General features: G+C 42.0%; 2 protein-coding genes across 5 annotated transcripts; one reads left to right on the top strand and one right to left on the bottom strand.

The window, feature by feature from the left end:
• Nucleotides 1–1,171: 1,171 nt before the first annotated feature.
• Nucleotides 1,172–13,343, bottom strand: catip (ciliogenesis associated TTC17 interacting protein). 3 transcript variants are annotated; one of them, XM_029705514.1, is made up of 11 exons: nt 13,265–13,343; nt 12,817–12,912; nt 4,174–4,283; nt 3,866–4,051; nt 3,663–3,718; nt 3,308–3,394; nt 3,006–3,173; nt 2,701–2,825; nt 2,310–2,386; nt 1,843–1,931; nt 1,172–1,524 (listed from the first exon to the last, which is right to left on the bottom strand). In XM_029705514.1, the coding sequence occupies exons 3-11, from the start codon at nt 4,250–4,252 to the stop codon at nt 1,336–1,338; spliced, it is 1,056 nt and encodes a 351-aa protein (XP_029561374.1). In that variant the 5' UTR covers nt 4,253–4,283; nt 12,817–12,912; nt 13,265–13,343; the 3' UTR covers nt 1,172–1,335. The 3 variants fall into 3 exon arrangements, with proteins under 3 accessions (XP_029561374.1, XP_029561372.1, XP_029561373.1); XM_029705512.1 differs by lacking the exons at nt 12,817–12,912; nt 13,265–13,343 and adding an exon at nt 4,475–4,632; XM_029705513.1 differs by lacking the exons at nt 12,817–12,912; nt 13,265–13,343 and adding an exon at nt 4,475–4,632 and having other exon boundaries at nt 4,174–4,272.
• Nucleotides 12,856–24,756, top strand: LOC115157340 (protein lifeguard 3). 2 transcript variants are annotated; one of them, XM_029705515.1, is made up of 12 exons: nt 12,856–13,125; nt 19,121–19,435; nt 19,627–19,694; nt 19,770–19,834; nt 19,926–19,979; nt 20,101–20,151; nt 20,262–20,301; nt 21,673–21,710; nt 21,800–21,887; nt 21,997–22,092; nt 23,865–23,918; nt 24,167–24,756. In XM_029705515.1, the coding sequence occupies exons 2-12, from the start codon at nt 19,126–19,128 to the stop codon at nt 24,314–24,316; spliced, it is 1,014 nt and encodes a 337-aa protein (XP_029561375.1). In that variant the 5' UTR covers nt 12,856–13,125; nt 19,121–19,125; the 3' UTR covers nt 24,317–24,756. The 2 variants fall into 2 exon arrangements, with proteins under 2 accessions (XP_029561375.1, XP_029561376.1); XM_029705516.1 differs by having other exon boundaries at nt 12,879–13,125; nt 19,125–19,435.
• Nucleotides 24,757–25,216: the final 460 nt, after the last annotated feature.

Below are 25,216 nucleotides of genomic sequence, written 5' to 3'. Positions count from 1 at the left end.
CTTCCTTTGTCTGTACTTTTAGTGACAACATCGCAAAGAATGTTTACAGCATGTTTAATCAAATATACGTGTCATTCAACAGTAATACAGCCGTTGACTGTTGTCATGAGAAGTGACATAAAATAACATTTTAAAAGAGCGCACAAAACTCCCCTTGGGTCGATTTCTACTAATGTACAAACCACCACGTAGTCAGTAGATGAGACACTGACAGAACATACTTAATAAGAGAACCGCTGCGTCAATTCACACAACTCTCAAAAGAACTGTCGCAATATACTGTATGTAGGCTATTTTTTTTTGTTTTAATTTGCGAAATATCGCTGCCACCGCACTCCTTGGACGGGCTGTTCTGTTTTCTTTCGGTTTGAAGATTGGAGTATCAGTATGTCGTTATAATGCGCGCTCATTAGTTCTACAGTAACATGACGAATTGAAAAAAATGTACTCTCAAATAATTAAGTTTAATTAACGCAACGCACATTTTGCTTAAATAAAACATTAGGCTTTATTGAAATTTAAAATGACAACACACACACACACAGCTGAAAATGAGCTCCTAGAATTCCTTATCTATGTCCCAATAATCTACAAGGGCTCCCTTTCCTTATCTTATTTCCTTCATAACCACTGCTCTGCCTTAATGAAAAAAACACAAATAAATAGTTCAGTTGTCCCTCAAGAGATGAAAGATGGAGGGCCTCCCAGCGGTCCAAGGCTTTGCATTGCAGTGCTAGCTGTGTCACTACAGATCCTGGTTCGATTCCTGGCTGCGACCTAGAGACCCGTGAAGCTGTGCACAATTGGCCCAGCGTTGTCTGGGTTAGCGGAGGGTTTGGCTGGCCGCCCATCGCGCTTTAGTTACTCCTATGGCGGGTCGGGCGCATGTGTGTTGACACGGTCGCCAGGTGTACGGTGTTTCCTCCAACACATTAGTGCAGCTGGCTTCCAGGTTAAGCGGGCATTGTGTCAAGAAGCAGTACAGCTTTGCGGGGTTGTGTTTCGGAGGACACATGGCTCTCGACCTTCGTCTGTACAGGAGTTGCAGTGATGGGACAAGACTGTAACTACCAATTGGGGAGAAAAAGGGGTAAAAAAAAAAAGATGAAAGACAGAACCTATTAAAGAGAACTGGGCTGAATCTCAAAAGAGGCTTCTTCTCTTCATTCCCTTTCCTCCATCTGAACTGACATAAAATAATTGGACAAGTGAATTCAAATCTGTAGTAGGCACTGCAAGCCTACGTCACAGTGCTTTCAACTATCCCATACGTGTCTCAGATCAGTGGAGAGGAAGCTATTTTATACTATTGAGACGCAGCCCAAGTGTGCATCCTCAGGGTGAGGAGGTGTTGAAGGTGCTCCCTGGGGGTTGGAGGGAGGCGAATGGGGAGAAGAACTCGCGGGCAAACACAAATACGTCACTCGGTTTCCGTAGTAACAAAAACTGCAGGAAGTCGGCCATCATAGTGCGGAGCTCCGGGTGCTGCCGCAAGTACGAGGCATGCTCCGCCTTCAACTCCTCCTGTAACACACACACGTCAGGTCATGTTGGAAACTTAGGGGTCAGTGGTTTAAGAGTAAGGGGCTTGTGCAGTGTTTCCCTAGCTCCGTCCTGGGGACCCCAAGTGGTGCATATTTTGGTTTTTGCCCTAGCACTACACAGCTGATTCAAATAATCAAAGCCTGATGCTGAGTTGATTATTTGAATCAGCTGTGTAGTGTTATGGGAAAAAAACTAAATGTGCACCCCTTGGGGTCCCCAGGGCCGAGTTTGGGAAACGCTGGGTTAGGGTGAGAGTAGGGGTGAGGGATAAGGGGTAGGAAAATACTAATATGTCACCTTTCTGTCCAGGAACATGGAGTACATCTGCATGTCCTCCTCCCAGACCAGAGGCCTCTTCTCAAACACAGGCTTATCATCCCTCACCTCTGAGACACAACACAGATACACAAACACATGTAAATAGGGGAACAATGATTTCTTGCACAAAAGATTCCATTTTGACAAAATGCAATTATTAGAAGTCATGTCTCTGAATGTCTGTTAATGTCTCATTGCCTTGTCACATATAAATGATGTCCTGAATTATTCTATTTTTTTTTTTTTTCGCCTGGTGTTCTATTATTTAATTTTTTCATTGTATTCACAGGAATGTCCCTGTATTGATGTGTACTGTTGTTATTATTGTTGCAATAAAAATAATAAAATGTTGCAATTTAAATATAAAAATAATTATATTTATATAGGGGAACACTCCTAATACTGTGTTTGTATGTGTGCATATGTGTGTTTTGGTGTTTATGTACCTGTGTGTGTCTGGAGCGGAAGTAGCAAGAGCCTCATGGTCACAGGAGAGCCCACCTGCACTCGGCTAGCCAGATGCCTAAACAGGTGCAGGATATGACATCACACAGATAGAAAGTGATGAGAGTGGCGGTCAGAGACGGAAGAGGAAGCAACACAACCCACTCCCTCCTTTTTTGTGTTTCAATGGAAGTCAATGAACTAAGTAGACCAGACCCAGCTGCTATCACATTGGAGTCTATGGGAGAGCCACTCCCCTAAGTAGACAGGAACTGACAATTTCTTTCAATAGTAAATGGCCTGAGTGAACTATTTTAATTTATCCACCATCTTTGGGGTGGTGCCCTGTATGTCCTGTGTCTCTTTGGTCTGGTGGAAGTGATGTCATCTTACCCTTCAGGCAGGAAGTAGCAGTGCCACATGGCTGGGATGTCCTCCACCGAGTCGACCGTCCTCTCCACCCCAAACACCTCCACCACCTCCTCTCCCACCGTCTGCTGCCTGCACCCCAGCTCCCTCTGACCACAAATAGTCCACTCATTAACCAAACACTGTGGTCAATACAAGGTCAAATCAAACAAAAATGAGAACACAAATAAAAAGTTATAGTACTGTAAACAAACTCATGCACACTTTTCACAAAGAAGACACTCATTTCTACTGTATAAGTAGGCTCAAACACACACTGACACACTCACGTATGTGGAGGTGGATATGTGTGTGTCCTGGTCGAAGGAGAGGAAGGTCATGTTTTCCGGGACGTTCTTCCTCAGAGCGAATATCCTCTGCAGCAGCAGGTTAGAGCCCTCGGACACTAACCCCTTCACAGAGGACAGAGGGTACGACAAGGTCTGCCTCCTTATCTCCTACACACACACACACACACACAACAGGTTAGAAATCTCAGATACAAATCCTTCTCAAAGAGCACAATGGAAAACACACACTCTGCCCTCCTACCTCACACATACATACACCTCCTCCCCCTTTTCTCTCTCACCTCTCCCACAGTGGTGATTTTGTTCACCACCAGCTGTCCATCATGCTGGACCATGTGACACCTCCTGTCCAATCGGTGGTCCTGAAGCTGAGAGCAGAGAATTAGCCTATGTGGAGTCGCCAGAAAAAGCTAATGTCTGGTTTTCAGGGATACTGTATTTTCAACCTGACTTCTGTTTTCCATGAAAAACTGAAGTGTGAACTCTGCTCAGGCATATTCCTACGCCTGCCACGTTAGGTTAGCAGAGAATTGGTGGGAATGTTATATTGCAGAGTTTTATGTTTTAGTCTTATAAGGTTTTGTAAAATGGTCTAGATGGGTCTAGCCTGTGTAGACCGGTTTTAGGGAGTTTTACCTTGACGTACTCGTGGTGGTTTTGCTCCAGGGTCTCCAGGTTCAAAGAAAGGTAGGCTGATTGGAAAGAGATACAGAGATAGTAATCGCAGACTGAGAAAGACCAACACTCACATTCTCCCCCACCTCACACTTTCTCCTCCCCCTCTGTGTCCTGCCTCCCTTTCCCTATCTCCTCCCTCCTCTCTTTCTCCCCCGTCTTACCAGTGATGGCTGTACCACAGGGAGTGTTGTCAATAGCTCCATGGCTGTGTGCGTGCAGCAGTAGGCAAGGCTGCTCCCTGCAACTGGTCCTCTCCACAGTCACCTTAAACTCTCCCAGCTCTCTGCCCCCCTCGGACACTGTCACCAGAGAGTCTTCAAACAGACACCGCTGCATCTCCGCAGCCCCTACACACACACACACACACACACACACACAATGAAAACTAGCTACAGCTATAGCAGGGCTACGATGGAAGAGGAACATGAGAGTGCAGGTGCCAACACTCAGCTAGCTCTACTTAACTCACCTATGCTGGACAGAAAGGCGATGGCCTCGCTAGAGGCCTTTAACTCCTCGGCTTTCTCCGTTGTAGCAGTCTCCTCCATATCAGACTTTCAGTTTGGAGCTTCAGATACACTAAAAAATGAATATGGGCAGTCTGCCAAAGCAGCTTACGACAACATCAACCAACACCACCACCAACAACAACACCACAGACTAGAGTTGGCAAACTAATGCTGAGCTTGCTGGCTGAAGTTCATGTGATTGCAAATCATTCTATAAAGAAAATGTTGATAGAATCATTCAGTGAGCTCGCATGTTGTTACCTTATTTAGCTAGAAGTCTGGCAGAAGGTTAGAGCGATCTTTTTTTCGCTGTTGCTGTCTGTCTGTCTGTCTCAAGAGCATGAAAAACCCTCACAATATGGGTTGTCATGGCAACAACACCTGACAGTCGAAGAACCATAAAGATCTTGCAAACGCGCAGAAAATATGTGGTGGTTCTTGCGTAGGGATGACCAGGGATTTTCTCTTGACAAGTGCGTGAATTGGAAAATGTTCCTGTCCTGTTAAGCATTCAACATGTTAATAGTACTTTTTGGTTTCAGGGAAAATGTATGGAGTAAAAAGTTCATTATTTTCTTTAGGAATGTAGTGGAGTAAAATTTGTAAAAAATATGAATATTAAAGTTAAGTATAGATACCCCAGAAAACTACTTAAATAGGACTTTAAAGTATTTTTTATCACTTCACAATACTGGTTTTGATGAATAAACAAGTTGTGGGTGTGTCGAACGTGCTCCATTGCTAAATATGTGGTTGCTTCAAGTTGTGTATATACGGTATTTTATGTATTGCCTTGGAATCAACTATTAGTCCGTTATAGCTTACAGAAACAAAATAACAAAATGTAGACCTATCCCATCTTTGTTAAATATGTTAACTTGAACCTGTTTGCAGTCCACATTGTTCTAAGTAATTGCATGGCTTCAATGTGGAAATGTTGAAGTTAACTGGCTTGCCAAGTTAAATAAAGGTTAAATAAAATAAAAAAATATATACATAGCGTTCGCACTGATATAACGTTAGTGGCTAGGCCAACTGTAAATTGCATTATGGCTGATCATGGACATGCCAAATGTTGTCAATAAGCAATATTAAATTCATTATTGATAAAGCCTAAAAAAAGAGAGAATAATTCTAATCAAATTCTAAACAAAACGTGCCACGGACGTTCTTACCATAAAACCAGGACAATTAATAGTTCTAATAAGTTCGGTTTTGAAAAAATTATACGAAAAACAAGCAATCTGTTCGTTTTTTTCAACAACAGTAAATACATATAAAATGTAATGATATCATAAAATCGCTAGCAAAAAAAGACTACGCATTACTGTTGAACCAGCCTTCGTTATAGTAGACCTAAGGTCAGGGTAGCCTACGGAGTTAGGCGACACATGTTTTAAAAAACAAGTCTTCACTCCCAGAGGACCTGGAGCCCTGGTCTGAGGCCCTGGTCGTGTCGTCGTTCCGACTGCAGCTGCAGCTGGCGTTCTACCTTGTCCCTGAACCCTACTGGTCAAGTTCACCCAGGTAGTCACTTTGCTAGGCAATCTGTAAGGCACTCACTGTTGATCAGGGCTGTGCTGATTCATGTGCAATAGTCATGCATTTGTAACAAGAATAGTGAGTGTTGTGTTTGGGCTGTATATCCTTATTTTGCAAATGTGAAAGTTTAGCTAATCTGGAGTGAACTACATTTGTATTCGCTAGGATGACTAAGATCCATCATTATCAATGACTACCACCTAATGACTACCACCCACACCCAATCTACCACCACTTTTCTAATCAACACTCCTCCTCAATCTATTGTACATGGAACAACAACGTGTTCTATGTATTTATGATTAATATTACATTTTGTCAATAACAGCTTCTACACATAATGGCAACATGCTTGACTGAAAAAATCTTTAAACATTTCTTCAGATTTAATGGAGGTTACAGGGGTGATGCTGTTGCCCATCAGATTTCATAATATGCAAATATGTCAAAGTTATCAATTAGGAAGATGGTGCTGTTCAGAATGACAAGTTTATGACTGTTGAGGTCACAGGATGTTGGTGGTACCTTCATTTGGGAGGACAGGCTCATGGTAACGGCTAGAGCGGTATAGTTGGAATGGTATCAAATACATCAAACACGTGGTTTCCGTGTGTTTGATACCATTCCATTCGCTACGTTCCAGCCATTATTATGAGCCTTCCTCCCCTCAGCAGCCTTCACAGGTTGATGTTCACAGGACTCTCCTAATGCTAAATTGATCGAGCACCATGGATGAAGAGAGGAAAACAGACAGCTTCTCTTTACCACACCTTCACCAAGTCATCCAATGTTTGCTTCATGAATAATTGTTGCATCTTCTAAAATAAATATAGAAACATTCTGAGACATATTTAACACAGATTCAACCACAAAGAACAGGGAGGTTTTCCAATGCCTCGCAAAGAAGGGCACCTATTGGTAGATGGTTAAAAATAAAAATAGCAGACATTGAATATCCCTTTGATTATGGTGAAGTTATTAATTACACTTTGGATGGTGTATCATTACACCCAGTCACTACAAAGATACAGGCGTGCTTCCTAACTCAGTTGCCGGTGAGGAAGGAAACCGCTCACGGATTTTGCCATGGGGCCAATGGTGACTTTAAAACAGTTACAGAGTTTAATGGCTGTGATAGGAGAAAACTGAGGATGGATCAACAACATTGAAGTTGCTCCACAATACTAACTTCAATGACAGAGTGAAAAGAAGGAAGCCTATATAGAAGTAAAAATATTCCAAAACATGCATCCTGTTTGCAATAAGGCACTAAAGTAAAACTGAATGTCCTGAATACAAAGTATAATGTATCTAACAATTATTATTTAAACATTTTGTCATTTAGAAGACAGTCTTATCCAGAGGGACTTACAGGAGCAATTAGGGTTCAGTGTCTTGCTCAAGGGCACGTCGACAGATTTTTCACCTAGTCAGCTCAAGGATTTGAACCAACAACCTTTCAGGTTACTGGCACAACACTCTTAACCACTAGGCTACCTGAGTACCACACTTTATATTTTCAAGCATGGTCATGTTATGGTTTTGCTTGGCATCGGCAAGGACTAGGGAGTTTTCTTTTTCTAAAATGTTTCACAAATGTTCGAATTTTTCTTCCACTTTTGACAGTACATAGTATTTTGTGTAGATCATTGACAACAAATGACAATGAAATCCATTTTAATCTCATTTTGTAACACAACAACATTTTGAAAAAGTCATGGAGTGTGAATACTTTCTGAAGGCACTGTAAGGGCATTGAAGTGGTAAACACAATGGTATAAAAAGGCAAAAAGCATTAAAGAGGAGAAAATACCCAGAGTACCCCTAAAGTACCCCCTCATGTGCATTTTACCAGTAGGCCTATAGTGTCATGAGTCTTCTCAAGTACTCCCTGTGGATAGGGAGGTCCTAGTACCAGTGGTTGAGAACCACTGTCTTACAGCATGTGACTTTGCAACACGCAGGTGTTTCATCTCCACTCGGGGATGATTTTAATAGTTTGACACCACACAGGCATAGCCACTGGAAGTACTAAAAAATAAGAAATATTTTTAAAAAGTACTACACTGGGCCTTTAATAGTCCTGTATTATATGAGCACCATAATCATGGTGAAGTAGAGGATGGTAGTGGCTTGTGATCTACAGCTTAGAGCAGATTGCTTGGATCAATGAGCATCATTTAGAATGTTTTCATAATACAAAAATAGATTTACTGTAGACACAAAGACTTCACACTTGGTAGTTAAACCACAGACAATCTGGCAAACTGGAAATGTTGAAAATCAGTTTTTATAAATATTACATGATGCTTTTACATACAAAGATAGAGAGAGCACAGTATGCCATTATTGTGATAACCAAATCCATGTACAGTGCATTCGGAAAGTATTCAGACCCCTTCACTTTTTCCACGTTTTTATATACGTTACAGCCTTATTCAAAAATGTAGTAAATAGTTTTCCCCCCTCATCAATCTACACACAATACCCCATAATGAAAAAGTAAAAACTGTTTTTTTTGGTTGACATTTTTAAAAATGTATTTAAAATTAAAAACTTGAAAATCACATTTACATAAGTATTCAGACCCTTCACTCAGTACTTTGTTGAAGCACCTTTTGGCAGCGATTACAGCCTTGAGTCTTCTTGGGTATGATGCTACAAGCTTGGCACACCTGTATTTGGGGAGTTTCTCCCATTCTTCTCTGCAGATCCTCTCAAGCTCTGTCAGGTTGGATGGGGAGCATTGCTGCACAGCTATTTCCAGAGATGTTCAATTGGGTTCAAGTCCGGGCTCTGGCTCGGCCACTCAAGGGACATTCAGAGACTTGTCCCGAACCCACTCCTGTGTTGTCTTGGCTATGTGCTTAGGGTCGTTGTCCTGTTGGAAGGTGAACCTTCACCCCAGTCTGAGGTCCTGAGCAGGTTTTTATCAAGGATCTCTCTGTACTTTGCTCTGTTCATCTTTCCCTCAATACTGACTAGCCTCCCTGTCCCTGCTGCTGAAAAACATCCCCACAGCATGATTTTATTTATTATTTAACCTTTATTTAACTAGGCAAGTCAATTAACAACAAATTCTTATTTACAATGGTGGCCTACCCCGGCAACGCTGGGCCAATTGTGCACTGCCCTATGGGACTCCCAATCACGGCCAAATGTGATTCAGCCTGGATTTGAACCAGGGACTGTAGTGACATCTTTTGCACTAAGATGCAGTGCATTAGACCGCTGCGCCACTCGGGAGCCCAATGCTGCCACCACCATGCTTCACCCTGGGGATGGCATTGGCCAGGTGATGAGCCTGGTTTCCTCCAGACGTGACACTTGGCATTCTTCACGACTGTCTTGGTGTGTTTGGACCATGATAGATCGTTGGTGATGTGGACACCAAGGAACTTGAAATTCTCGACCCGCTCCACTACAACCCCGTTGATGTTAATGGGGGCCTGTTAGGCCTGCCTTTTCCTGTAGTCCACGATCAGCTCCTTCGTCTTGCTCCCATTGAGGGAGAGTTTGTTGTCCTGGCTGCCTCATTGTTGTCGGTGATCAGGCCTACCACTGTTGTGTCATCAGCAATCTTAATGATGGTGTTCGAGTCGTCTTTGGCCACACAGTCGTGGGTGAACAGGGTGTACAGAAGGGGACTAGGTACACACCCCTGAGCGGTCCTAGTGTTGAGGATCAGCGTGGCAGACGTGTTGTTGCCTACACTTACCACCTGGGGGCGGCCCGTCAGGAAGTCCAGGATCCAGTTGCAGAGGGAGGTGTTTAGTTCCAGGATCCTTAGCTTAGTGATGAGCTTCATGGGCACTATCGTGTTGAACGCTGAGCTGTAGTCAATGAACAGCATCCTCACATAGGTGTTCCTTTTGTCCAGGTGAGAAAGTGTGGAGTGCAATTGAAATTGCGTCAACTGTGGATCTGTTGGGACGGTACGGTATGCGAGTTGGAGTGGGTCTAGGGTATCCGGGAGGATGCTGTTGATGTGAGCCATCACCAGCCTTTCAAAGCACTTCATGGCTACCGACGTGAGTGCCACGGGGCGGTAATCATTTAGGCAGGTTACCTTCGCTTCATTGGGAAAAGGGACTATGGTGGTCTGCTTGAAACATGTAGGTATTACAGACTTGGTCAGGCAGAGGTTGAAAATGTCAGAAAAGACACTTGCTAGTTGGTCCGTGCATGCGATAACGCTCTCGTTAACCGTACTGGTAATCTGTCTGGCCCTGCGGCTTTGTGAATGTTGACCTGTTTAAAGGTCTTACTCACATCGGCTACCGAGAGCGTTATCACACAGTCATCCAGAACAGCTGGTACTCTCGTGCATGCTTCAGTGTTGCTTGCCTCGAAGCGCGCATAATAGGCATTTAGCTCATCTGGTAGGCTCACGTCACTGGGCAGCCCGCGTCTGGGTTTCCCTTTGTAGTCCGTAATAGTTTTCAAGCCCTGCCACATCCGATGAGCGTCTGAGCCGGTGGAGTAGGATTCAATCTTAATCCTGTATTGACGCTTTGCCTGTTTGATGGTTCGTCTAAGGGCATAGCGGGATTACTTATAGGCGTCCGGATTTGTATCCCGCTCTTTGAAAGTGGCAGCTCTAGCCTTTAGCTCGATGCGGATGTTGCCTGTAATCCATGGCTTCTGGTTGGGATATGTTCATACAGTTACTGTGGAGACGGCGTCGTCGATGCACTTTCTGATGAAGCCGATGACTGAGGTGGTATACTCCTCAATGCCATTGGATGAATCCCGGAACATTTTCCTGTCTGTGCTAGCAAAACAGTCCTGTAGCGTAGCATCCACGTCATCTGACCACTTCCGTATTGAGCGAGTCACTGGTACTTCCTGCTTTAATTTTTGCTTGTAAGCAGGAATCAGGAGGAGAGAATTATGGTCAGATATGCCAAATGGAGGGCGAGGGAGAGCTTTGTATGCATCTCTGTGTGTGGAGTAAAGGTGGTCTAGAGTTTATTTTCCTCTGGTTGCACATGTGACATGCTGGTAAAAATTTGGTAAAACTGATTTAAGTTTGCCTGCATTAAAGTCCCCGGGACACTAGGAGCGGCGCTTCTGGATGAGCATTTTCTTGTTTGCTTATGGCCTTATAGAGTTGGTTGAGTGCAGTGCCAGGTCGGCCTGTGGTTGTAAATAGACAGCTACGAATAATATAGATGAGAACTCTCTTGGTAGATAGTGTGGTCTACAGCTTATCATAAGGTACTCTACCTCAGTCGAGTAATACCTCGAGACTTCTTTAATATTAGACATCGCGCACCAGCTGTTATTGACAAAAAGACACACACCCCCACCCCTCGTCTTACCAGACGTAGCTTCTCTGTTCTGCCAATGCATTGAATATCCCTCCAGCTCTATATTATTTGTGTCGTCGTTCAGCCATGAAACACAAGATATTACAACTCTTATTGTCCCGTTGGTAGGATAATCGTAATTGTAGGTCATCAATTTTAAAAATGGAATGTAACACAGATCCAGATGATGTGCATGTGGTGGTTTCAAATAATAATGTTACTACAGATAGCTAGCTCTATCCATTATTATCCTGAAAATGTCTGATATTATAGCTAGCTAATTGTTGTTCTAGCTAGCTCACCCAAAGCAGGCTTTTGTCCTCCTCACTGGTCTGCAGATGCATGACTATATGGTCATGATGTTGTGGCTGTAACATTTAACGGACACTAAATCAAATCGAATCAAAATGTATTGGTCACATACACGTGTTTAGCAGATGGTATTGCGAGTGTAGCAAAATGCTTGTGCTTCTAGTTCCGACAGTGCAGCAATATCTAACAAGTAATATCTAACAATTTCACAACAACAACAATACACACAAATCTAAGTAAAGGAAGGGAATAAGAATATATAAATATATGGATGAGAAATTTCAGAGCGGCACTAGAACAACTAGCTAGCTATATCATACAGACATTTTCACAAAAACCAGCTCATATAGCAAGTCAATAAAAGGAATATCACTGCATTAGTTCATCATTGACATCTAGCTAGCTCATCAAGATAGAATCTGAGAGATCTGAACTTTTTATCTCTGTAACATTAGCAGTCAGCACTCATCTCATTTGGGCATTGCATCAGCCAGATGAAGCAACTGCACATCTAATCTTCTTCCCCATGGTCTCTTGTCTTGATTCTACAGGTGGCTAATCTGTTTTCCTCCAAACATTATTTGCAAGATAGCTATCGTTAGCTAATTTGAGCCGAGATCTCAGCTTGTTAACTAGGAAAGTCAATGTATATATATATCTATCATTTTTTTAATTCAGATTTTTCAGGGGGTGCTGCAGCACCCTCAGCACCCCTACTTCCAGCGGCTATGACCACAGCCTGTCGTTTCCAATGGGAGCAAATTAATCATAGCGGGCAAAACAAACAAGGAAGTGGGCATAGCCAAGCACCAGCTAGCGAGAGCCTATTGGCGCGTTCTAGCATCTATTTGCATATTTCCGTTAGGGAACGCCTACTATGTGAAGTACGGGTCTGCAATAACTCAATTCGCCCTTGCACATTTTGTAAACAATGCAATTTTTAGAAACGTTGGCAAATGGTAAAGTCTACAAAACGAAATCCATTCTGTCCATAACGGATTATAGATTTGGATACAGAAAACTGTATTGAGATCAAATGTTTCATTGATGAGAAATGTTTCAGAATTTCTGACAAAATCCATCTCGCTCCATCTTCTCCCACTGCTATTCAACCAGATGCATCACATGTATACATCCAGTGAAATATCTGTCTCATTGTTCTATCTATGGTAAAGGATTTGCATTCATTTTTAAATTGAGTTGCATGCTTGAAAATCTTATTTCATTTATTCACATATCAAGTTACATGTTTGCAAGTGTTGCATTTATTCACACATCACGTTACGTGGTTGCAAGTGTTGTTGCATTTATTCTAAAAATAAATGACATGTTACAAAATATTTTGTGCGACTATAAAGCTGATTATACAGGTGCAACTCATATTTTACATGTACAAATCACACTTTACATGGTTGCACACTTAAGTCTTTATTTTACCTCCATGAGTTCCATTGACTCCACCCACTAACAAGTAACAACTCTTCTAAAATTCCAGGAAATGTTCTACGGCTCGAGCTGACATCTGTCTGCCTGCTGCGGGAGGAAACAAGGAGGGGTCAGAAAGAGAGAGAGAGAAGCTAACAGTTTCAAAACTCGACGGAATTAGAGTTTCAAACTTCCATAATTTGATAATCTGTCGTTTAGAGATTGGGTGGTTATAGCCGTGTTATAAGACTGGTCGCCTTTATCGTTTTTTTGTCTTGTTGTCATTGTTTGCGTTCTTGTTTTTCCTGGATTCATTGCGTGGTGAGTCAAACTATTTTTATACTTCCGGTACACCATACACTCACGGTGATCGTTTTAAAGAAAAAAGCATATGGATTGAATATGAGCTGAAGTTGGTAGTCCTTGGGTTACACCTGAATAGGCCTATTGTACACGTTACCTTGTGAGGCGGTTGTCCAAACCACAATTGAGCGAGGGGAGTTGGCCATTCTACCTTTTGCCTGCGACTTAATTTAAGCACGTGTGTGTGTGTGTGTGTGTGTGTGTGTGTGTGTGTTGGCTATGGCCAAACATGGATACTTTGGTAGGGCTGTACGGACACGGGCCTTAGGTCAGTGGGCGAAAGCGGTTTTGAATCGTGCAGACTACTTGGATTAGAAACCTACCCAACCAGTTAATGTTACACAACCACATTGTCACTTCAAACTCTGCCATGAGTTACGGCTGAAGAAGTTAGTGTTTAGTCATAAGCCTGTGTGTCACTACACACCCAACACACACGCAGGGACTGTTTTATGGGCGGTAAGCAGCTGAAGCATTCTTGTCCAGCTGATATTTTTCACTGTTGCTTAGTGCTGGAGATGTGACGTAATGGCATATTGTAAAGTGGAGGCCTACACCCAAACTATCCCAGTTTGTGGCAGTTTAGAGGCTTAATCCCTAACTGTGGGAACTCCCATAATGACCACTCCAAGTTAAATTGTCTATATAAACTCTACTCTCTAAACTCTCTCGTTGAGCTCTGTAGTGTTCAATGTTTGTGATAATGTGTGGTGTGTATAATACATTTTACATTCACATTTTAGTCATTTAGCAGACGCTCTTATCCAGAGCGATTTACAGTAGTGAATGCATACATTTCATACATTTTTTTCTGTGCTGGCCCCCCGTGGGAATCGAACCCACAACCCTGGCGTTGCAAACACCATGCTCTACCAACTGAGCTACAGGGAAGGCTCGTAATAATGGTTATTAGAAATGGAAATGTCTGGCAGGAGCATGTGTGTATGGTGTGGTTGTGCTGGAGTGTGTGTGAACCACAGATTACAGTACCAGTCCAGTTTGTACTGTCAGGAGAGTACCCTGCCAGAAATAATCACACACCCATTTTTCAAGCTAGCATATAATGTCACAAAAACCAAAACCACAGCTAAATGCAGCACTAACCTTTGATCTTCATCAGATGACACTCCTAGGACATTATGTTATACAATACATGCATGTTTTGTTCAATCAAGTTCATATTTATATCAAAAACCAGCTTTTTACATTAGCATGTTTTGTTCAGAACTAGCATACCCACCGAAAACTTCCGGTGAATTTACTAAATTACTCACGATAAACGTTCACAAAAAACATAACAATTATTTTAAGAATTATAGATACAGAACTCCTTTATGCAATCGCGGTGTCCGATTTTAAAATAGATTTTCGGTGAAAGCACATTTTGCAATATTCTGAGTAGATAGCCCGGCCATTATGGCTAGCTATTTTGACACCCACCAAGTTTGGCACTCACCAAACTCAGATTTACTATAAGAAAAATTGGATTACCTTTGCTGTTCTTCGTCAGAATGCACTCCCAGGACTTCTACTTCAACACCCAATGTTGTTTTGGTTCCAAATAATCCATAGTTATATCCAAATAGCTGCGTTTTGTTCTTGCGTTCAAGACACTATCCGAAGGGTGACGCGCCGGCGTGTATCGTGACAAAAAAATTCAAAATATTCCATTACCGTATTTCGAAGCATGTCAAACGCTGTTTAAAATCAATTTTTATGCGATTTTACTCGTAAAATAGCGATAATATTCCAACCGGGAGACGTTGTATCCGTTCAAACACTGAAAGAAGAGAAATGGAGTCGTCACATGCACACGCGCGCCAGTGTCATTGTTCTCAGAACGACCACTTTCCAAAACCCATACTGTTTTTCGCCCAGGGACTGCAGAGTTATCATTCCATGTTCTGGCGCCTTCTGAGAGCCTATGGGAGCCTTAGAAAATGTCACGTTACAGCAGAGATCCTATATTTTCGATAAAGAGGCTACAGAAGGCCAAGAAATGGTCAGACAGGGCACTTCCCATATAGAATCTTCTCAGGTTTTGGCCTGCCATATGAGTTCTGTTATACTCACAGACACCATTCAAACAGTTTTAGAAACTTTGGGGTGTTTTCTATCCAAATCAAATAATTATATGCGTATTCTAGTTTCTGGGCAGGAGTAATAACCAGATTAAATCGGGTACGTTTTTTTATCCGGACGTGAAAATACTGCCCCCTATCCTAAACAGGTTAACCAAAAAAGTGTTAAACAAATCAAAATATATTTTATATTCTTCAAAGTAGCCACCCTTTGCCTTGATGACAGCTTTGCACACTATTGGCATTCTCTCAACCAGCTTCACCTGGAATGCTTTTCCAACAGTCTTGAAGGAGTTCCCACATGTGCTGAGCACTTATTGGCTGCTTTTCCTTCACTCTGCGGTCCAACTTATCCCAAACCATCTCAATTGGGTTGAGGTCGGGTGATTGCAGAGGCCAGGTCATCTGATGCAGCACTCCATCACTCTCCTTCTTGGTCAAATAGCCCTTACACAGCCTGGAGGTGTGTTTTGGGTCATTGTCCTGATGAAAAACAAATTATAGTCCCACTAAGCGCAAACCTGCAGAATGCTGTTGTAGCCATGCTGGTTAAGTTTGCCTGGAATTCTAAATAAATCACTGACAGTGTCATCAGAAAAGCACCATCACACCTCCTCCATGCTTCACTGTGGGAACCACACATGCAGATATCATCCGTTCACCTACTCTGCGTCTCACAAAGACACGCGATTGGACCCAAAAATCTCACATTTGGACTCATCAGACCAAGGGACAGATTTCCACCAGTCTAATGTCCATTGCTCGTGTTTCTTGGCCCAAGCAAGTCTCTTATTATTGGTGTCCTTTAGTAGTGGTTTCTTTGCAGCAATTTGACCATGAAGGCCTGATCCATGCAGTCTCCTCTGAACAGTTGATGTTGAGATGTGTTTTACTTGAACTCTGTGAAGCATTTATTTGGGCTGCAATTTCTGAGGCTGGTAAATCTAATGAACTTATCCTCTGCAGCAAAGGTAACCCTGGGTCTTCCTTTCCTGTGGCGGTCCTCATGAGAGCCAGTTTCATCATAGCGCTTGATGGTTTTTGCGACTGCACTTGAAGAAACTTTTAATGTTCTTGAAATTTTCCAGATTGACTGACGTTCATGTCTTAAAGTAATGATGGACTGTCATTTCTCTTTGCTTATTTGAGCTGTTCTTGCCATAATATGGCCTTGGTCTTTTACCAAATAGGGCTATCTTCTGTATACCACCCCTACCTTGTCACAACACAGCTGATTTGGCTCAAACGCATTAAGAAGGAAATAAATTCCACAAATGAACTTTTAACAAGGCACACCTGTTAATTGAAACGCTTTCCAGGTGACTGCCTCATGAAGCTGGTTGAGAGAATGCCAAGAGTGTGCAAAGCTGTCATCAAGGCAAAGGGTGGCTACTTTGAAGAATCTCAAATATAAAATATATTTTGATATGTTTAACACTTTTTTTGGTTACTACATGATTCCTTGTGTTATTTCCAGTTTGATTTCATAGTTTTGATGTCTTCATTATTATTCTACAATGTAGAAAATAGTAAAAATGAAGAAAAACCCTTGAATGAGTAGGTGTGTACAAACATTTGACTTGTACTATAAGCAGAAACATATGGAAACACTCCACTTCAACTTAATCTGCCTCTAGAGATACAACTAATATAAACCCCTAAGAGCCCTTGACTACAGGAGCAATTTCAGTGTGCGTATGATCAGTGAGAGTAAAGGCTAAATATTTCAGAATTTACAATGAGATGTTTTTAAACTCCTTGTATACTTAATATTCCTTGTTTTAGCGAGGGAAAGAAGCCTAACTCATAAAGGCTTCCGCATGCTTTGGCTGGCGCTTAACCAAACTCGGCTAGGCGATCCGAAATAGTGTGCCCTTAACCTCTTACATCTAGACGTTCCGCTAGCGGAGCACCTGCTCCAATAGCCAATGATGGGCGTGGCGCGAATTACAAATTCCTCAAAAATACAAAAACTTCAATTTTTCAAACATATGACTATTTTACACCATTTTAAAGACAAGACTCTCCTTTATCTAACCACACTGTCCGATTTCAAAAAGGCTTTACAGCGAAAGCAAAACATTAGATTATGTCAGCAGAGTACCCAGCCAGAAATAATCAGACACCCATTTTTCAAGCTAGTATATAATGTCACACAAATCCAAACCACAGCTAAATGCAGCACTAACCTTTGATCTTCATCAGATGACACCCCTAGGACATTATGTTATACAATACATGCATGTTTTGTTCAATCAAGTTCATATTTATATCAAAAACCAGCTTTTTACATTAGCATGTGACGTTCAGAACTAGCATACCCCCCGCAAACTTCCGGTGAATTTACTAAATTACTCACGATAAACGTTCACAAAAAACATAACAATTATTTTAAGAGTTATAGATACAGAACTCCTCTATGCACTCGCTATGTCCGATTTTAAAATAGCTTTTCGGTGAAAGCACATTTTGCAATATTCTCAGTAGATAGCCCAGCCATCACGGCTAGCTATTTAGACACCCAGCAAGTTTAGCACTCACCAAAGTCAGATTTACTATAAGAAAAATGTTATTACCTTTGCTGTTCTTCGTCAGAATGCACTCCCAGGACTTCTACTTCAATAACAAATGTTGGTTTGGTCCCAAATAATCCATAGTTATATCCAAACAGCGGCGTTTTGTTCGTGCGTTCAAGACACTATCCGAATGGTAAAGAAGGGTGACGAGCACGACGCATTTCGTGACAAAAATGTTCTAAATATTCCATTACCGTACTTCCAAGCGTGTCAACCGCTGTTTAAAATCAATTTTTATGCAATTTTTCTCGTAAAAAAGCGTTAATATTCCGACCGGGAGTGGTGGTTTTCGTTCAAAGAGAGAGAGAAAGTAAACATGGAGTCGACTCGCGCACGAGCCTTAGTCTCATAGGACTGTGACTGGCCACTATCCAAACGCGCTAATGTTTTTCAACCAGGGCCTGCAAAGCCACGTTTCAGCTTTTTGCCGCCTTCTGAGAGCCCATGGGAGCCATAGGAAGTGTCACGTAACAGCAGAGATTCCCTGTATTGGATAGAGATAATCAAGAAGGCCAAGAAATGGTCAGACAGGGTACTTCCTGTTTGGAATCTTCTCAGGTTTTGGCCTGCCAAATGAGTTCTGTTATACTCACAGACACCATTCAAACAGTTTTAGAAACTTTGGAGTGTTTTCTATCCAAAGCTAATAATTATATGCATATTCTAGTTTCTGGGCAGGAGTAATAATCAGATTAAATCGGGTACGTTTTTTATCCGGCCGTGAAAATACTGCCCCCTAGTCAAAACAGGTTAATAGATCTTCGCTTGAAAAACAAGAAAAAGTGGAAATAGTACTGTTTGCCCATCTTGAGACGCCGTAGCCAGTAATACTTCCTCAAATTTTTCTGAATTAATATATCATGACTCAATAAATCTGTCATTCATTTTGATATTTTCGCAGAGGAGATCTTAGTCGCGCAATTTTACATCTAAGATGTTTAGTGCAGTATTTCTCAAATATTTTTTTTTGCATGAAAACGAGTCATCTATCGTTGAATGACAACAAACACTTAATTGAAGAATCCCTACTGTTGACCAATGACTGACGAAGGGGCGTCGACTTCGGCTTCCGAACTTCGGCTGACCACGAGAATTTTTTGTGTGTGCACGAACAGCCCCCAAAAAACTTGCCAAAGATCGAAACTAATATATTCACATACTGTTCTGAACTGTTTCGGGCTGGAAGCATGTTGACGCCTTAAGACTTCTGTCTTAGTTCTGGGTAGAATGGGCCATAACCACTTCTCGCTCTCCCTCCTCCCCTCTCTCTCTCTTTTCTCATCCTCTCTCTCCCAGACAGTATGTCTCGGTCTGACTTCCCCCTGGGTTACGATGACTCTCATTCCCCCCTCTATGGCCCCCAAGGTGGTAACTACCCCCCTCCCCCTGCTTATGGCTTCCCTGCCAATGGAGGTCCCCCATCAGGCCAGCCCTCGTCCTTCTACCCCCCTGGTCCCCATGGACCTCCATACCCCGGCCAGCCTGCCGGGTACCCTGCTGGGCCCTACCCAGGCCAGCCTTACCCCGGGGGTCCAGGGTACAACAACCAGCCTATGATGCCACCCATGCCCCCTATAATCCCTCCTACGATGCCTAGCAGTGCACTGAGCGGTAAGCCTGAACCCTCCTCTCTCACCTGTCTGGGGCTTACTCTGAGTGTTCTGTTACTACTGAATAAGCTCCTTCACACAGATAAAATAAATACTTGATACTATAGGTTCTACTTTAGTAGTTGATTTTCAGGCAGGTGTTCTGATGTGAACTGACATATGACTCTAATGATGTCTCTGCTGATGTCACAGGCGATGGAGAGGGGTTTGCGGCAGGCAGCTTTGACAGTCTGAAAGTGCGACACTCCTTCATACGTAAGGTGAGAACACAACACACACACACGCACAAACACACAAGAAGGGTATAATATACACTCTCTCCATTTTTCTCTTAGGTGTATATGATCCTGGCATCTCAGCTACTCGTCACTGTCGCAATCGTGGCCGTCTTCACATTTGTGTGAGTGTGTGTGTTACTAGGACTGTGTATCAGTGGTTTTGTGTTCCTGCACAAATGTGTGTTTGTATAACTGAGTTTCTATTCTTTGCAGTGAATCTGTCAAGAAGTTTGTGATCGCAAACCCAGCTGTCTACTGGGCATCATTGTAAGTACAATCCCTTATTACTGACCTATGGTTTTACAGTACTGTTGGAGGCCAGTATAGCTGTCAATATGTTTTGCATGTCCTGTTTGATTGACAGCTGTGTTGACCTATGTCTTTGCAGCGCTGTGTATTTCGTCACTCACATTGTGCTGGTCTGCTGTAAAGGACCCAGGCGAGTCTCTTTCTTAAAGAATTCCTTTGGAAAATGATGACAATATAGTTGACAACAATGTTTTATTGTATTGAAGTGCTGTCCTAATGTGGCCACTCCCCTGTCTTTAGGAGGAAATTCCCATGGAATATCATCCTGCTGGCCATCTTTGTACGTAACTATTACTAGTCTGTACAGATCTGTCGAAAAAATGTATAGTTGGAGCTCGTCAGAGCCGTCGGCTGTGAATGCTACTACTTAATCAGCATTAAGGTTCTGACCCACTACATGCGTTCCAGCAAGAACAAGGCAGATGTGTCCATACGCAGAGTTGTATTTATCTTTGTCACCAACACACATAGTATGAACACACAAACTTTTCAGTGATTTACCTGAAAGGTAAGAACAATTATAAAGTGGGTTGTTCGAGCTCTGAATGCTGAAAGCCGTATGACAGAACATTTATTTTTACTCTTCTAATTACATTGGTAACCAGTTTATAATAGCAATAAGGCACCTCTGGAATTTGTGGTATATGGCCAATATACCACAGCTAAGAGATGTATCCAGGCACTCCTCATTGCGTCGTGCCTAAGAACAGCTTTTAGCTGTGGTATATTGGCCATATACCACACCCCCTCGTGCCTTATTGCTTAAATATAAAATGTTGTCAGCTATGCAATAGGAATATCTACACAGGAAAGAATGGCATAGCATCTTTACAGGGATATTCACATAACAGCACATATTAACAGCAGTGTATGTTTAAACATCTTGCAGGAGAGAGGGAGAATTAATTACTTAGACAGGCAAGATTTATGGTCCTCTCTGGACTAGGGGAGATCTGATCTGTATCCGGTACCACATCTTACTGCTTGTACAGGAGCGCTGACGATAATCTCTGAAACTTCTAGAATCTCTCACCATGGCTTAACAGTAGCGCGAACTATGAAAGCGCAGCGGTAAAGTGTGCATACAGGCTATAGGAATTAACCATCTTGAAACAATAACGTCTACTGCGCAACACTCATGCATTAAATCCAATACAGGCACTTATAAATGACATGCACATGGAGTATCTGAAATAAACTGTACATAAGCTGTAGCAGTACTATACAGCTACAGATGTAACAAGGTAATTAGGCCTAAATGTAATTGCTTGCAGTCAATAATCATAACGTATCATTAACCATCCTGACAATAAACCCCACAACTCACTTCTTGGATGCACGCACAGTCTTCCTAAACACAACTTGCATCTTCATCTTACAACTGAAAACACTGACCTGGAGTGGGAGGGGTCAGAGTCGAAATGTCCATTCGGGCACACTGATTGGTGGAAACCAGGAGGCTGTGATAGACAGCTGAGAAGGGGAGAAATCACTCTAACAGGGCTGTGGGGAAAGTCACTGCACAGGCGTGACCTTTTCTTTACCTCTGCACTGGGCCACGCTAGTCTGTCATACTGCTCTATGATGGACTTTATTGGTTGGTGCTGACCTGCAGTGATCTATATTGATCTGTGTATTCTGTGTTCTACAGACACTGGCCATGTCCTACATGACAGGCACCATATCCAGGTGAGAGAGACACACACACACACACACACACACACACACACACACACACCTGAGCGTGGTAGTAATGTCTGTCTGTCTCTGCTCTGTAGTTACTATGATACTAAGGCAGTGTTTCTGGCTCTGGGCATCACCGTCATTGTGTGTATCATCACCACTGTCTTCTGCTTCCAGACCAAGGTAAGAGACACTGTGTGTGTGTGTGTGTGTGTGTGTGTGTGTGTGTGTGTGTGTGTGTGTGTGTGTGTGTGTGAGCAAATGTTTGAAACTTCATAATGTATCTCTTCAGGTGGACCTCACCTCATGCACAGGCCTATTCTGTGTCCTGGGGATCGTTGTCATGGTGGCAGGCATCATCACAGCTATTGTACTCTCCTTTAAATATGTGAGTTGGCATATTGCGCACACACGCACCCATACACAAACACTCACGCTAGTGGTACGCGGGTAAGCTGTTTGTTCACCCGGACCCGCCCGCAATTGCTAATAACCCACCCGCAACCTCCAGACTATATGTGATGAAGTTAAAATCTGGGGCCCACACCGCAAATATTTTTACTTTATTTAACCAGGCAAGTCAGTTATGAACAAATTCTTATTTACAATGATGGCCTAGGAACAGTGGGTTAACTGCCTTGTTCAGGGGCAGAACGACAAATTTTTACCTTATTAGCTCGGGGATTCTATCCACCAACCTTTCGGTTGCTGGTCCAACACTCTAACCACTAGACTACCTGCCACCCCAAAATATAGAAAATGCTCTATAGGCTAGAGTCAAAGACTGCAGAACGATTTTTTGACGGGGGTAAAGGATCATTTTTTTGCCTGATTTTAGATGTTTCTGCTTATAATTGAAAACATTTTGGAAGGCTATTTGTTAGTCAACTTGTCTATAATTTGATACATGCAGCTTCTCTTCTGTCATTAAATGTTGCCCTAGAAGACTAAATAAACCATTGCTCAACAAAATGTTATAAATCGATCGAATGAATGCTTCAATGTAGTTGACATAGGTAAAGTTTTCTGTTATCTTCTTTCACAGAGCAAAGATGTTTAGGAACCGGGGGAAAATGCTGTAACAAAATGATTTTCTGTGCAAAATTTCAGTTTGACCGATGTAAGGAAATAGAAAGCTGTGAAAACTAACCAACATGTTTGGCTTGGATGCATATTTTGTGTGTTTGAAATGCTATCAGCTTTTATGATGTTGATAAAGACAGCACCTCTACAGATGGTATCTAACTAAGTGTTCACATTCTCTCAAGATGCTGAAATAAATAAATCATATTTATCCTCCTGTTCCCAAGTCAAAATGTTGATTACAGTTTTTTTTATTTGACCTTTATTTAACCAGGAAAAGCCCATTGAGACCCAGAGTCTCTTTTTCAATGGAGATCTGGCCAGTGTCATTTTACTGCAAGACTGTGAGAGGTTATAGACCTACAGTCAGTGTCCAAATTTCAGTTTCCATTTAACCCATCTCAACAGTAGGCTACAGTTCCCTTGACATGCCATAGGCCTATTTGAAGTCCCTGTTTTGTGATTTGTGTAGCGCCTCAGAATCATCACAAATAACATGGAAAAGTAATGTTTGGGAAATATTTGGTGAAGTGGCAAAATTACTTCACCAAATCTTTCCCAAATATTACAAATGTGACTTTTCTGGCCCTACCTTTTCTTTATTTTCTACTGTCCTTTCGCAGCTTTTCTCTTATTGAATTAAACTCACGTTGTACTTTTTGCCTCCGTGGATTGACATTAACTTTTTCTGCCCGTTCCCAAAAGCATTTGGTGATTAGCGTGTAGGCAAATACATTTGGACCCTAAAGCTTAGGCTTATGCACTAATGCCAGATAGCCTAAAATAATGAAAGAAAAGCCTTAATGTAGCCTATGGATATAAATTGCACAAGAATGATACCTTTATAAAACCCATGAATGTATTGTTTTGTCTTTATTCAATCCGCCTGCCACCCCCCTTGCCCTTCATCCACATAATATTTAATTACCCTAAACCCGTCAGCCCCTCGGATATAACCCACGCATCACTAACACACACACACACCTTTAGCCATGCCTAGTCATGTTTGTTTTCCATGTCTATTGTATTACAGTAATGGTTCAGTGTTTTCTAATGGCGTTGTCTCCTCCTGGCCAGATTCCTTGGCTTCACATGGTGTATGCGGCCATTGGAGCAATAGTCTACACACTGGTGAGTACAATACACAAGTAGACATAGTACAGACAGAACCACTTTAACTGTATAAATGTGTTTCTTCCTATAACATATATGTATAATATATTGTGGTTTGTAGTGATGCTATTTTGACACATTTTGTAGTTGTGTTGCTAGTGTTATCTATGTACTCTTTTCTTGTCTGCATTGACTTATTGCTGGTACATTACTGATATATTGCTCATATATTTTCTGATATCTTGCTGGTGTATTTCTGTGTATAGTTTCTGGCGTACCACACACAGCTGTTGCTCGGCAAGGGGAAGAACTCTATCAGTCCAGAGGAGTATGTGTTCGCAGCGCTCTCCATCTACATCGACATTGTCCAGATCTTCATGTGCCTGCTGCAGCTTATTGGTGCAGCCAACAGATGAATCCCCGGAAACAACTTTCCTTCTCATCCCCCCCCCGAGACAGGCAGACTCAGCTCACCAGTGCAACTGCACTCACTATAGAATTAGAATGAGTAGAATGGAAATGCTGGTGTACCTACCACAGAACGTTGTTTTGAATGGGAACGTTCCTTCTACCAATTCTAATTCTATGGATTTGACTTTGCTAACACACATATTTAGCAATTTTCATGAAGTCTACTCTTCTGCTAAAATGCATCTGCTTGCGAAGACATGTAGTAATATATCAGTATAGACACCAGTGGTGTAAAGTAACTAGGTAGTACTTCAAAGTATTTTTACTTAAGTAGTTTTTTGGGTATCTGTACTTTACTATTTCTATTTTTGACAACATTCACTTTTATTCCACTACACTCCTAAAGATAATATAAGTTTTACTCCCATACATTTTCCCTGACACCTAAGAGTACTTGTTACATTTCGAATGCTTAGCAGGACAGAAAATTATTCCAATTCACACACTTATAAAGAGAACATGTGGTCATCCCTACTACCTCTGATATGGCGGATTCACTAAACACAAATGCTTCGTTTGTAAATGATTGAGTGTGCCCATGGCTATCCGTAAATAATAAAAAAAAACGTGAAAATAGTGCTGCTTAATATAAGGAATTTTAAATGACTCATAGCATTGACTATACCTTTATTTAACTAGGCAAGTCAATTAAGAACAAATTATTATTTACAATGACAGCCTACCTGGCCAGCTGTGCGCCACCCAATCACGGCTGGATGTGATACAGCCTGGATTTGAACCAGGGACTGTAGTGACATCTCTTACATTGAGATGCAGTGCCTTATACCGCTGCACCACTCAGGAGCCCCTTTGGATAGTTAAGTATATTTTAAACCATACACTTT

Source organism: Salmo trutta, chromosome 21 (genome assembly GCF_901001165.1).
Source record: "Salmo trutta chromosome 21, fSalTru1.1, whole genome shotgun sequence".
NCBI classification, from domain to species: Eukaryota; Metazoa; Chordata; class Actinopteri; order Salmoniformes; family Salmonidae; genus Salmo; species Salmo trutta.
This window is presented reverse-complemented; position numbering and strand designations above follow the sequence as displayed.